Source organism: Syngnathus floridae, chromosome 13 (genome assembly GCF_059516105.1).
Source record: "Syngnathus floridae isolate MCC-2025c chromosome 13, RoL_Sflo_1.0, whole genome shotgun sequence".
Lineage (NCBI taxonomy): Eukaryota > Metazoa > Chordata > Actinopteri > Syngnathiformes > Syngnathidae > Syngnathus > Syngnathus floridae.
In genome coordinates, this window is record NC_142425.1 from 12,096,411 (window position 1) to 12,109,089 (window position 12,679).

At 45.6% G+C, this 12,679-nt stretch overlaps 1 protein-coding gene across 4 annotated transcripts; it reads right to left on the reverse strand.

Moving 5' to 3' along the window:
- Nucleotides 1-240: 240 nt before the first annotated feature.
- On the reverse strand, nucleotides 241-12,574 carry oca2 (oculocutaneous albinism II). Of its 4 annotated transcripts, none has more exons than XM_088393378.1 (24): nucleotides 12,125-12,574; nucleotides 9,370-9,591; nucleotides 8,823-8,918; nucleotides 8,552-8,749; nucleotides 8,417-8,474; nucleotides 8,244-8,316; nucleotides 8,008-8,165; nucleotides 7,834-7,916; nucleotides 7,611-7,764; nucleotides 7,332-7,403; nucleotides 7,141-7,206; nucleotides 6,837-6,893; nucleotides 5,785-5,909; nucleotides 5,575-5,713; nucleotides 4,836-4,968; nucleotides 4,234-4,381; nucleotides 4,051-4,108; nucleotides 3,859-3,967; nucleotides 2,907-3,034; nucleotides 2,743-2,802; nucleotides 1,999-2,103; nucleotides 1,838-1,931; nucleotides 1,666-1,759; nucleotides 241-698 (listed from the first exon to the last, which is right to left on the reverse strand). In XM_088393378.1, the coding sequence occupies exons 2-24, from the start codon at nucleotides 9,582-9,584 to the stop codon at nucleotides 611-613; spliced, it is 2,511 nt and encodes an 836-aa protein (XP_088249504.1). In that variant the 5' UTR covers nucleotides 9,585-9,591; nucleotides 12,125-12,574; the 3' UTR covers nucleotides 241-610. The 4 variants fall into 4 exon arrangements, with proteins under 4 accessions (XP_088249504.1, XP_088249503.1, XP_088249505.1 ...); XM_088393377.1 differs by having other exon boundaries at nucleotides 10,811-12,574; XM_088393379.1 differs by having other exon boundaries at nucleotides 8,552-8,719; nucleotides 10,807-12,574.
- Nucleotides 12,575-12,679: the final 105 nt, after the last annotated feature.

The following is a 12,679-nucleotide window of genomic DNA, read 5'->3' on the forward strand; positions in this document are numbered from 1 at the left end:
GCCTTCAAAAACCTAAGTGCCACTTTGCCCGCCTCCTACCTCTGCCCAAATTCAGTCTGACCAATCACAGCGCAACTGAAATTGGCTTGACCACGCCCACCTTTCCGACAGGCAAGACTGAAACCTGCCTTCAAAAAAAAAAAAAGTCACAAACTTTATGCAGAAGTGAGTGAAAATCGACAAAGTACAGCTCGTGGGTAAGGTCATTAGGGTTCATTTAAAGATAGACAAGCTTAGAAGCAATTTCAAAACACCAAGTTTAATCCTTTGATTTCTCAAGGTTTCCTCTTGGTTAAAAATCATTTGCATTAAATCATCGCCCTCCGCCAACATTATTTTATGGCTATGTGGAAAAAATATTTTACATGAATGATTATAAAAATCCCTTTAACTGGGTGTCATGGTTTCTTTAAACATAAATAATATATTTTGGGGAATATTTAGTTTAATGATTGGGCCATATTTGACAACACTGAACAATTCATTGTCTGCTTAACTGGAAGAGGGAAAATGTACATTTGTGCTATCGGTTGCCATTTCTTCTCGTCTTTACTCCGACCTCTTCGGATTCCGGTTTGTGGTCTGGTTCTGTGAACCTTCAAGTCCTGGATCACATGTTCCAGCCGAGTCCGATGTGAGTGGCCAGCAGGTAGCACATGCCAATCATGCACGTCATGATCATCATGGGGAAGCCTAACCTGTCAGATCACACCCAAAAAAACAAAGAAGCGTTAGTTGCACAAGACCTCCAAAATGGACCCACAAGTTCAGCCTGAACTTGTCACTTGGCCGCCACTTTCATTCGAGCACGTCCTCAAACACTGGAGTGACTGCAGATGGTTGGCCTTGGCCACCGTCCATGTCCTCCATGGACACATGGCGGCTCGCGGGGCCCGGGAGACTTAGCCCCCGGCTCGTCAGCCGGCACGGATCCGTTGGACCCACACCAGAACGCCGACATGTGCCAAGACACAGCAAGTCTGACATTTTGAAGCAACTCTTTTTAAGGTCATATTCCAAAAAGGCTTTTTTTCCCTTGCTTGGCTTGTTGTTCTTTTTTTTTTTTTTCAATTGCGATCTTAGTTAGCGAAACAAAAGATGGATTGGAATGGCTTGCGAGCATAAAAGGAGCCGCTCGTCATGCTTAGTCACGCTCCAGCAAAAGGCAGCGCAGTGATCAAGCGGGACGTGAATTCAACGCCGCACCGGTCGGATCTCAGCTCCGGAGGTCTACAAGGGGGTCACCCCTACCAATCAGCGCCAACCCTCGGAGCAGCTGCGACCGGTGGCGAGCGGAGGCCACGCTTCCATCCGGGAAGTCAAAAGACAGTGAGGAAGAGAAACCAAAGGCTGTTCCTATAATTACTTACTGTTCCTTGTCTTGATTTACACAAGGAGCCTGTTTGGATTTAAGTAGAAGGGCGCGAATACTTCTGCCACCTCTGCTCATGTGCGATGGCTTGCTGTGGCTGTCGATGAAACCAAAGAGCTAGCTGCCATAGCAACTGGCTCTTTGAGTTCAAAGCGCACATGGGAGTCCGAGTCAGGTTGGAGTACTTGCTTGAGAGACTTACAATAAAACCTAGCCCAAATGAAAGTAGGAGTGTGTTTGTGCTCCAGTTGACTGACCAAGCGGCCCAACATTTGGAGAAGAAAGCATGGTACCTGAAGAACTCCATGAAGGAGAAGCCGTAGCCGTGTTGCTCCGCGATGCCGGCACACACCACGTTTGCAGACGCGCCGATCAACGTGCCGTTTCCTTCACACACACATGAGCGCTGATGTTGATTTGTTGCGCTAAACGTTGGTCGGTCGTTTGACTTTGAGGGAAACTCACCGCCCAGACAGGCTCCCATGGCCAAGGCAAAGATGAGCGGTTTCACTGGTAGGTTCACATCGGCATCCTGACTCAAGTTGATGAGGACTGGAATCTGGAAGAAGAATTTAAAAAAAAAAAGCGTCATTTGTTTTCTTTTACGTTATGGGCCGCTTGCTCACCATGGTGGCAGTGAAGGGGATGTTGTCGATGAGAGAAGAAGCCAAGGCGGAGATCCACATCACCAAGATGATGGCGATGGCCATGCGCTGGTCCTCCGGCACCGACTGCAATCAAAACAAACATTAGCAGTTGTTTTTTTAATGTCATTCGTGGAAGTTCAAAAGAAGGAACCGGACGATTTTGACAAAGGAAGGAGTAGAAATGTAGAGAGTAAAATTAAAATGTCAGAAAAAAAATACTCTACATGTATCGGAAAAATCTACTCGAGTACAAAATATGTATAAGTATTTATATTGTGTGCCTCACAAAGCGCCGATTTGCTCCATCAAGTCGCTAAGCAACACGAATGAGATCTCTACCTCGCACCTGTCGCACGCTTGCATGCAGATGTGTTTTTTTTGTTTCACAGGAAGTCAGATGGAAAGAGCGCCACGCCGCCTGTCACCGGCGATTATCCGCGCTCTAGGTGGCCCGCCGCTTTATACCAACTGACGCATTTATTACGCAGGCAATCGCTCGCTAGCCAAGACAATGACGTTCCGAGCGGAACCAGGTGGAAACGCCGTCATGGAATTTGCAGGGGATGTGTCCAATGTGTCGGAATGACCGACGGAGTAGAAATACGCCAACTTGAACTGAGGGGAGGAGCTTCATTTGAAAATGTACGTTACACAACTTTGAGGTTTTTGCTATTCACATTGTGGTAGAAAGAAAATAAATACTAAAGTACAAAGGTGACTTACTTTGATGAGGAGGGCCGTCTGCTCGCCAATGTAGTCGATGAGCTGCAGCTGGGCCAGAGCCTGCAACATTAACAAAAAAAATCATAAATCATATCGATACTGCCCTGAGGATTGTTTCTAGTTATTTCATGCGCATCTTTTTTTTTTCTTTCAAAAAGAAGCACCTCCATCAAGACAAAGAGGGCAGCGAAGAAGAGAAGCGTGGCCCACTCCACGCGGTGCAAGATCATCTCAAAGTCCTGAATGTCGGCCAGGACCAAAAGCCACAGCGCGCCAAGGATGGCGATCCAACCTGAATGGTGGAGAGAACAAAATGAGAGTAAATTGAGATTTCCAAGAAACCTATGAACAATTGGACAAAAAACAGAAAACGAGGATAAGAGTCCATTCTTTGTCAATATCAACTGCAATTACTTTACGTCCAGTGAAAGAACAAGGATGAATGGAAGTGGAAGGACACACCAAAAAAAAAACAGAGCGATAGAGGAAGAAACTGTATTTCTTTCTTTTGAATGTGCTTGATGAAATCATTGTCAATTCAGTCTGAAGCATGTTTTGATCATTTTGCTTCTCAAGGCTGAACTCAGTGAACTGGACTAGACTAGACCAGACTGAACCATTCACGTTCAAGAATGGGCCTCGTAGCATTCATTATTTATTTGGCTACATCGAATTGACTTTCTTCCCATTTTGTCTGACAACCCAGCTAACCAAACAAATGAGAATTTCAAAGTAACTTCCCTTCATATTAAATATTTACTCACAATCCGAGATGTCGAATTAAATAAATTACTAACTCATTATGTGAGCAATTCACTCGCTTGCTCACGAGCGGGTGACCGCATCGGCCGAAACAAAAGAAAATTGGCGGCCGCCGACGGAGCGGAATGAAATCTCAACCGTGTTGGTTTAATGAGCTTTTAATGAGGTTGAGCTTTTGAAAGCAGCTGTAATTGAAACCAATTACCTGGGCCGCCGCTGTGTGGGGTCACGCTCGTTCAACGAATGTCACCACCGAGCAGCCCGTAATTAAGTCGCCGTGCACCGTCCGTAATGAGTAAATACTTCAATCGGCCACTAAAATAGGAACAGCGGTAGCACCATTCGGGCCCTTACCGAGATCCAAGTGTATGCTGGGAACAAAGGAGTTGACAAAGAACATCAAGATGACCACGGCCAGCACCGACACGCACTTGACCAGGAGCACCTTGTCGGTGATTCTGTGCTGCGGGGAACAAAAGAAAAGAACAATCAGGATGGTGACAATGAGCTCAAGTGTTGAGAAGTAAGGAAAAACAAAAGCAAAACCTTCTTTTGCAGCTCTTGAATGTTCTGCTCCCAGTTTTTGTCCTCTTGGGAAATTTCTCTGTCAAATAATTAATTTAAAAAAAATGTTTTTTGACATTTTTGAATAATTCATCCATGCAAGTATCAGATATGCCACACTTGGGCATAACATGACGTCAAAATCGTGCCATGTTTCATTTTTACCTCTGGAATGTTTTCATCATCTTGCGCAGTAGACTTTCCAGGTTGAGCACTTTCTGCATCAGGAGACATTTGACAGCCGTCTCCTCTCGGCTGGCGGGGTTGATGCGCTGCGCCGTCTGCCTCCACACCAGAATCTCGTGTTTGAGCTCTACGGCAGATCAAAAAAAAGTGAGAAAATATTTGGCGCTGGTGTTTTGAAGATGATCTTTCCGGTCAATGAGCGCTGAACCCCGCAGAGGGACGAATGCAGCAACACCACCGCTGAAGGAGGTGCTGCCGCTGTGCCGGGCCAAACCATTTATGAGGATGTTCAAAATCGACCCAGAAGATGCAACATCAAAAGAACAGGAAGGAGTTAGCAAATGGAGATAATGAGCAAACGGCGGGGGCGGCTTCCTTCAATCGGCTCGCCGCTAAACGATCCACCTTCCCGTGGTTCTCTTTTAAAGCTGCCCCGAGGAACTCGCTCTCTTTGGGACGGCGTGTTATCGAGCGTAAGTGTTTGTGTCTCTCTGTGTGATGGACCGCATCCTAAGAGGCTAACGCGACAGAGAAGATGCTGGAAAGTGACAGTGACCTCATAGTATCGTGTTTGAACTCACCCACAATTTCGATGGATTCCTTGTTGTAGAGTTTCTTGTTCCAGTAGAGCATGCGCAGGAAGGGGAAGGAGGTGAAGAGGACCAGGCATATTCCCAAGAACATGTAGCCGGTGAAGTTGGCAAAGTCGATGCCCTGCGAGAGACGCGAATGAAACAACAAAAGGTCACGGTAGGGGCAGACATTTTGATGTGACTGATTCGTTTGAATTTATCGGCCGATTAATCAGTTATCGGAATATTATTCTGCCAAATAACCAAATCCTCATTCTCCAAGCAGCTTCCCGCTGACATCAGCGCTTGACATTTTGGCCTTTGGCGGACGTGGACGTTTTGTTGATTCCAGCAAACGTCCGGTTTGTCTTGGCAGCGCTCACGGAAGAGAAGTGGGCGGGGGGGCGGCGATGAGGGGGGGGACGCCGCTTGGGTCGGGTCGTGGCGGCACTCTGATAAGGACAGCTTGTGTACGCATGCTTGCTTTGCCCGCTTGTTTGTTTACTTGCGTGGCACCGAGAGGGGGGGGCGGGGATATTTCGAGCGCAATCCAGAGATAGACGCGTCTCGTTGTTGAGGCCACGTCCGAGTGTGCTTGTTTTTGAAATTCTACCGCCATGTTTACAAAACCCATTGAGAGTACAGACGGTGGAGTACTCAAGTAGATTTTCCGGGTATTGCCGAGGACACTTGTCACCAGAGAACACGGCGAGGACAAAGAAAGTCAGCATCAAGGATGAGAGCCTACTTGTCTGCGTAGATCCTGATTGGACACGATGATGACGTTTGGCGGGTCGCCCACAGCTGTGGCCGCGCCGCCGATGTTGGTGAAGATGACTTCGGCGATCAGCACGTGTCTGGGGTCCAGGTTGAGCACCTCGCACAGCCTGAAGAAATTCGCGTGACTCGAATCACCAAATTTTTTTGCCATCCAAAGTGGACGGAGCATGGTGCTGACCTGATGGTGACGGGGGTGAAGAGCATCATGGTGGTCACGTTGTCCAGGAAAGCGGAGAGGATGGCGGCGATGAGGCAGAGGATGATGATCATGGGCCACACGCGGCCTTTGGAGAGGCGGTAGGCCTGTCGGGAAGTAAGCAAGGAAGGAACAAACGTGACACAATGATGAGTCAGCCATTCATCAGCCAGCAGAGACTTGAGATGACGCAAATCGAAGATTACTGAGTACACTTTTAAGAGGTCGGCGTCGCAAATGGGTGGGGAAATTACTGGCAAATTTTTCAAAAGGTACCTGTAAATAACCTCCAGAATGTTCAAGCCTGTTAGAGCAAAGGCACATGTTTTACAAAAATGGAACAAAAAGTGATTTTCATCATGTACCTTCTGCCAAGTAGAAATGCACAATACATAATTAAAAATCTTTTTTTCACGTTTAAAAAAAAAAAAAAAATTGATTAATAAAAGTACATTTTGATCATTTTTCTCCCTGGGTGCCAAATGTTCAATCTTCGAGCAGCAAAGGAACCAAATCTCTGATGAGCGAGGTGGCTCGTCCTTGTCACTCAGCCTGTTAACATTCATCAGCCTTGATTATTATCCTCGCCTCAGCCGAGAGGACACATTCCGCATATTCGGGATTAGCGGGAAGAGTTCTACCAGGAGTTTGCGCACGTCCTTGACCTCCAAGACGAAGCGACGATGACGTAAACGAGTGGGCTCGATTGCTGGCTCGAGGGCCTACGCCGCAAAATTCAATTTACACTTGGGAATATCAAGGCGGGCTGACGAAAAGCTCGCCCCTTTTATATCCCCGTGTGAAATTTGTGACCTCGGGCCAAATGTGATAAGGGCGGGGTGACCTTTAACCTTTTAACCAGCTCATCAGCGGACATTCCAGACTGACTCATCCCATCCGTACAGCGCTGACCTACTTTAAGACCGATAAACGCAGCAAATGTCACCCGTGCGGGGTCGTTTAAATGTCAAGTGTGAAGAATAGCCGGGAGGTTGGCATCAATCTTGGGAATGTAAGCGGGAACCAAAACGCACCTTGACGGCGCAGTAGTCGAAGAAACCCGTCTCGGAGAAAATGGCCACCAGCACCATCTGCAAAAAAAATCTGTTGTGGTCATTACCCCCTTATCTTGGTCAGCAATTTATTACCTGTTATTTTTTTTTTTTAATCTAACGTTCTTAAATATTTACACAATGTGTGTTGTTGTTGCTATGTGTGCATTTCAGATTCAGCCAAAAGCAGGCAAGACGTGCCCGTAACCATGGAGACGGGCTTTTAAAAGGGAACAACAATGGAGGAGACTGCGGAGGAAAGGCGGACGGACTCCCGTGGTCTCACCATGCCAAAGAGCAGAGCCAGAGTCTCGTAGTCGATCCATTCCACCACCTGCACCAAACTGGGCCGCTGCGGGAGAGAAACAAACAAAAGCAAAATGCAACTTCAGCAGAACGTTCAATGGAAATACTGAATTTTCATCTGGCTAGTCTATATAACGTGGATTGACTAACAAGCACATGATGTAAACTTACGTCCCCAATCACGGCCAAAGCGGACAAAGCAGCCAAAGATCCCAACATGGCCGCCAGGGTGCGATGGACGATCTGGAAAATGCAAGCACGACAGCATACAACTATTATTTCACGTCACACAAGTAGAAATTCTAATACTACTGCTAGCACACACCACTGGCGGCGCTAGAGAGGTGGACCACGAGGGCAATGGCCCCCTGAAATATGCTTCGACCTCCCAGGTCCCAGTCCAAACAATTGAATGACCTTGTGTTGATTTTCCCCTCACACGGCAAGTACCTCGAAGATGATGAGGACGTAGACCCCCGTCAGGATGATGCCGGCGATGGCCACCTGCGTCTCCACGCTGAAGTAGAGCGACTGGTGGGTGATGGAGAGCGGCACCACCTCAGCGTCCGCCATGAAGGCCTGCACCATGATGGTGATGGGGTCGCTAGAAAAAGAAGAAGTACAAATTCCTGAAAATGGACTTCAGTGCAATCAGAAAGATGTGGACATGTACCTGCTGAGCATCTCAAATGTTTTGGTCAGCACCATCTGGTCGCTTCGCTCGCTGTGCAAAGGAATGGTCCAATTATAAATCACCTGTGAAAAAAAGATGAAGCCATTTTTTTTTTTTTTTCTCTGAAGAACCCTTTTCTCATATTTTCATAATTTTCCGACTTTAATGTCCCACCTGCTGCGCCCTCCTCCTCCTCTGGCCCGGCGGGTCAGTCTGCTCCACCTGAACCAACACGTACTCCTGGTTGTCCGGGTCCGCCACGGCGCCGCTGAAGGGGCCGCCCACCTGGAGTTTGAGGAGAGCGTTGTCGCGGAACTCCGTCAGGTTCATCGCTGCCGAGCGGCCATCGGTCAAGGAGCAAATCGACAAACGTTGCCTTCTTTTGCTTGTTTGAAATGTTTAGCGGATACAGAAGCTGTCGGTTGACGAGACGGCCAGCATCCTCCAAGGGTTGTCCCGATCGGGATACATACTGAAGAGCAGCTGGGAAAACAAAAATAAATTCATTTTAAAAATAAATACAGAAGTGGAGCTGGGTTATCTTTCTCCTCATTTTAAGCGAAGGTAATTTTGACACACTTACACTGCAAAGAACAACAATAGTGAAGATGATGGCCACTTTGGAGATACGGAAACACCATCTAGAAACACAAGCAACAACATATTACATATACAGCCCTGACCCATATAAATTAAAAAATAATAATGGAGTCCTCACTTGAAACTTCTGGCGAGCTTGAAGCTGAGGCTGAGGTGCTCCAGGGGGTCGCTCTTGTCGGACGAGTTGGAGCGCAGCATTGAAAGACTGGTCACCTCGCTGCCCAAGCGGTACCTCCTCTCCAGGTCCATGGCGCTGCTATCCCAAGGTTCCTCGCCACCGTAGAAACTGGGATTATGCATGGTCATGTAGGCCACGCTTGAAGCATGAGCAAGAAAAGCTGTCCTCAGATGTCCTTGATTTCAACTTGTTTTTCATTTCTTTTGCTTACCTGTCATCTTGTGAAAACCTGAGCAGAGGCGACCTTTCTGAGAGGTTAGCCGAATTCCTCTTGCCGGTGAGAATATTAACCATGTTGAAATTGTGCCTGCAACAAAAATAAAATGGTCATATTAGATGGCATGAACAAAAAAAAATCATTTGTGTTAAAATGGCCGACTTCCTGTTCAATTTCAAGCAAGACTTTGATGCACTTGAGAATTCAAGGAAACACTTTTTTTCTAGTTTTCCCAGAAGCACTAATGGGGGCCTTTTGTTGTGTTCAAAAGCCCTAGAGGAGGTTTAAAAATAAACAGTATCTCATTTTCTCAAGGAACAAAAAGGCTTCGTCGTGAACTGTGACCACGACTGAGCAGGTGTCACATCTGTGCGAGCAGGCTGCCAGATGCGCTCTTGCCCTCAGAAACACGACTTCCATCATTAGGTTGACTTTTATTTATTTATTTATTTATTTTTTAATCAACCTGCTGCTGCATTCAGAGACCTGCAAGGAAAGCGCAGCTGCGTCCCCACATGACATGATTGTGCTTGGTCCTCACCCATCTTCTTGTCGAACGGGCAGGAAGGCCTCAGCGTGGATGACGCGTTGTCCCGTTGGCAGAGCCGCCGACTGTTGCTGCAGCTTCTGTGTTTCCCGCCGCTCCGAGATGCCCTGCAGCAGACGCAGCTCGCCGAAATTCCCAGCCGCTTGGTGGCCCGGCGCTGAGGCCTGGGACTTTTCCAAGTCCAGGTTGCTTGTGTTTTCCAGGTACATGGTGACACTGCAGGAGCACAGAAAGAAGATGAAGGACATTATTTTTTGATGTTTGGCCAGTTGCCACAGAACCCAAATAGAAAAGCTGACAGCCGTCGTTTTCGGCCATCACATGACCCGCAAATCCAACACATCAGCTGAGGGGGGCCACGGCGGCAGGGGGTCAGTGGACCGGGTCGGCTCCGTCAGACATGAGCTCAGGAATCCGGCAGGATTATTGCTCACATGGAAGCCGACTAGCGCTCACGTGCTACGATTGAGGCCGAGGTCGGCGCTTCTGCTAGTTTGCAGGCTAGCGGAGAACTTTTTGGCCTTAACTATCCATCACTGGAGATGTCAGAGTCCACCCAGCGGACACCCCCGGGGCCGAGCTTTCACTTGACTCACGCACTTGTGTGATGAGAATCTTGCTTCTGACGTTTTAGCTAACCGCGTAACATCCTTGTCCAATTCATGTGATGGACCTCATCCTGGTCATGAATGAGAGCCTTTGTGGGCGCCTCTCGCCCGCCGGCTGCACGAGCAATACAAACTGCTTTTTTAACAATTTTACACTCTTTTCAGTATTTGATTCAGATGAAGATTTAGTCCGTGCATATTGTTTGAGTCAAGTGTGACTAGTTATGACATTTGACAGGAAAGCAAATATCCTTGAAATTCTGTGACCATTCTAAAATGAGCAAAATACACAAAAATGAAATAAAAATGCGATGTGAGTGTGCCGCAATTAAAGGGAAGAGGAGCCGCTTTGATTGGCGGCGAATACAGTCAGCTGTGTTCACACCCACAACAGCGCACAACACCCTTTTTCAAAGACGACTTGCGCACGTCTGCAAAATTATACTCTAACCCGCCTCTCTGCACAGATTTAGAATTCACGATATACCACATTTGTGCTATTCACAACATGAGAGCTTTTAGACTTTGTCAAGAATGAAACCGATTAGGACAGGGTAAAGACCAAGACTTTGAATTTAGACCTAGACAAGAACAAGACTTGATGAAATCAAGGCCAAGACAGTATGTTATTATAATTATAGTTATATTTGTTTTTGTTTTTATTAACATTATGCCATTTCTAAAACTACAAATAAAATGGTGGCCTAAGACCTTTGCATACTACTGTGTATATAAATACATGTGATAAAACAAGAAGCAAACTTGTGAAACTTAAACAGGCCACTTTGAATTTCACCAAGTGGGAGAGAGGATGAGCTCTTACCTACATTTACAAAAGTTGTTCAAGATGATGATGGGGGCAAGCGACGCTTCCGCTTGGCGACCTCCTGCGGGGCTGTGACTGAAGATGATGATGGAGACAGAAGGAAGGGAGGAAGGAAGGGAAGGAGACTGGAGGTGTTCGCGTCTCCTCTCCCAGCGAAGGAGGTGGATGGTCCTCGGCGGCCTGGACTATGAAAGCTTGGCCGCCAGGAGAAGGAGGGAGGGTAAGAGGAGGGGGAGAAGAAGGAAGAGGAGAAGGAGGAGGAGGCCCAATCTTCTAATAGCTGCTTAACTGCAAGACTTTGCCTAGTCCCCACCCCTTACAGCCCATTTAATCCTCACAACACTCCTTCATAACGGCATTTTTGCAACACACATTTTACTGCTCGAGTGATTTTCTACTTTGGATTTTCTTTTTTTTTTTGGTCTCATAACTTGAACTGAAAAAGTTGTAAAAAAAAAAAATTGCTGAGTTGTCACTGAGTTGAAAATTGAAAGCAAAATTGCAGAATGTACAGCTATAGAGCAGTTATATTTATATTATATTATATCATGTATATTATATTTTCCATGATGAAAAGTTGCCAGTTAATGTTTCTCTAAACTGTAACTAATGTTAATTATTTAGAATTAGGAAAATGGTCATGTTTTGTACTAAGAATAGTGTATATTAGGTTATTAATAAATTTTACAAAAAATATGTATGATTTCATTTGGTATTATTTTAAGAGTTCCTATGAATAATAATAAAAAATAATCATATAATTTGATTAATCATCTGAAAGATTTTATGAGTCATAAACTCCCATTGCTATTCATGTTTTCTGATGATCTATATCTCCAAATATCATTTATCATATTATTTTTATTTATATATAGACTTTTTGTTATGGTAAGCTTGGATTTATAAATGTATTAATCTTGATTGTTTAGTTATTTATTATTTTTAAGATTGAGGTTCTACTGTTTTCGGCCGGCAAATTTTTGTGCCATTGGTATTTATCAACATTTCAATAGTCTTCTGTTTTGTTTTTGTTTAAAAGCAGTGAAAGGTTAGACAGACCGCAAGACTCTTGAGGAAAGTGTGTTTGTGTGTGCATGAATGTGTGATGTTTGGGGGTTTTAGCACATTAAAGCCTTAAGACATCTCGGGATCAAAGGTCATGGGATCACGTCCACATCCATTCAGGTCACTTTACTACATGTGATATATAGGACAAAAAATGTACATAAGGCTAAAAACCCCTTTAAATATTAACAAATCAAATGCAAAGCTGTACTACGATTCAATGAGGTTTGCAAAATTGGCTTTACGTAACCTGCTACTTTTGAGTGGATTGGACGAGTCCTTCACTCTCTCGCCTCCAGTCGGACTGTATGAGAGCACCTGACTCTCAGCAGCGTAGTGTACATTCTTCCTGGGGAAAAAGGCAGCTAAGTCGACAAAGAATGCAATTGATTTTTAAGCCGAGCCTCCCCTCGTGCCTTTGAACTACTACTCAGAAACATGGCTCGTTTTTTTTCCAAGGTAGAGCACGCGGGCACACACACGGGGAGTGGGAGGGCCGGGAGGACCAATCTCAATTGACTTCAAGATGGCTCCGTGGAACAAAAATACAAGATGATTGCTTTGCGCCCGAGCTGGAAAAAAAAAAGCGAGAAATGTGAATTTGCAAAATACCCTATTGAAATAATGGCCCAAGTCATAGTTTGACAAAAAAATTTTTGTTGCCTTTAGCACACATCATTCTTTCACCTGAAATACAATTTTTACAACACTTATTGTTTTTTTTCTGGAAAAATTTAATAAAATCATTTAGGCCATTATTTTCGGAGGGTGATGAAATATGCCAAACTGTCTCCACACTCTTGTA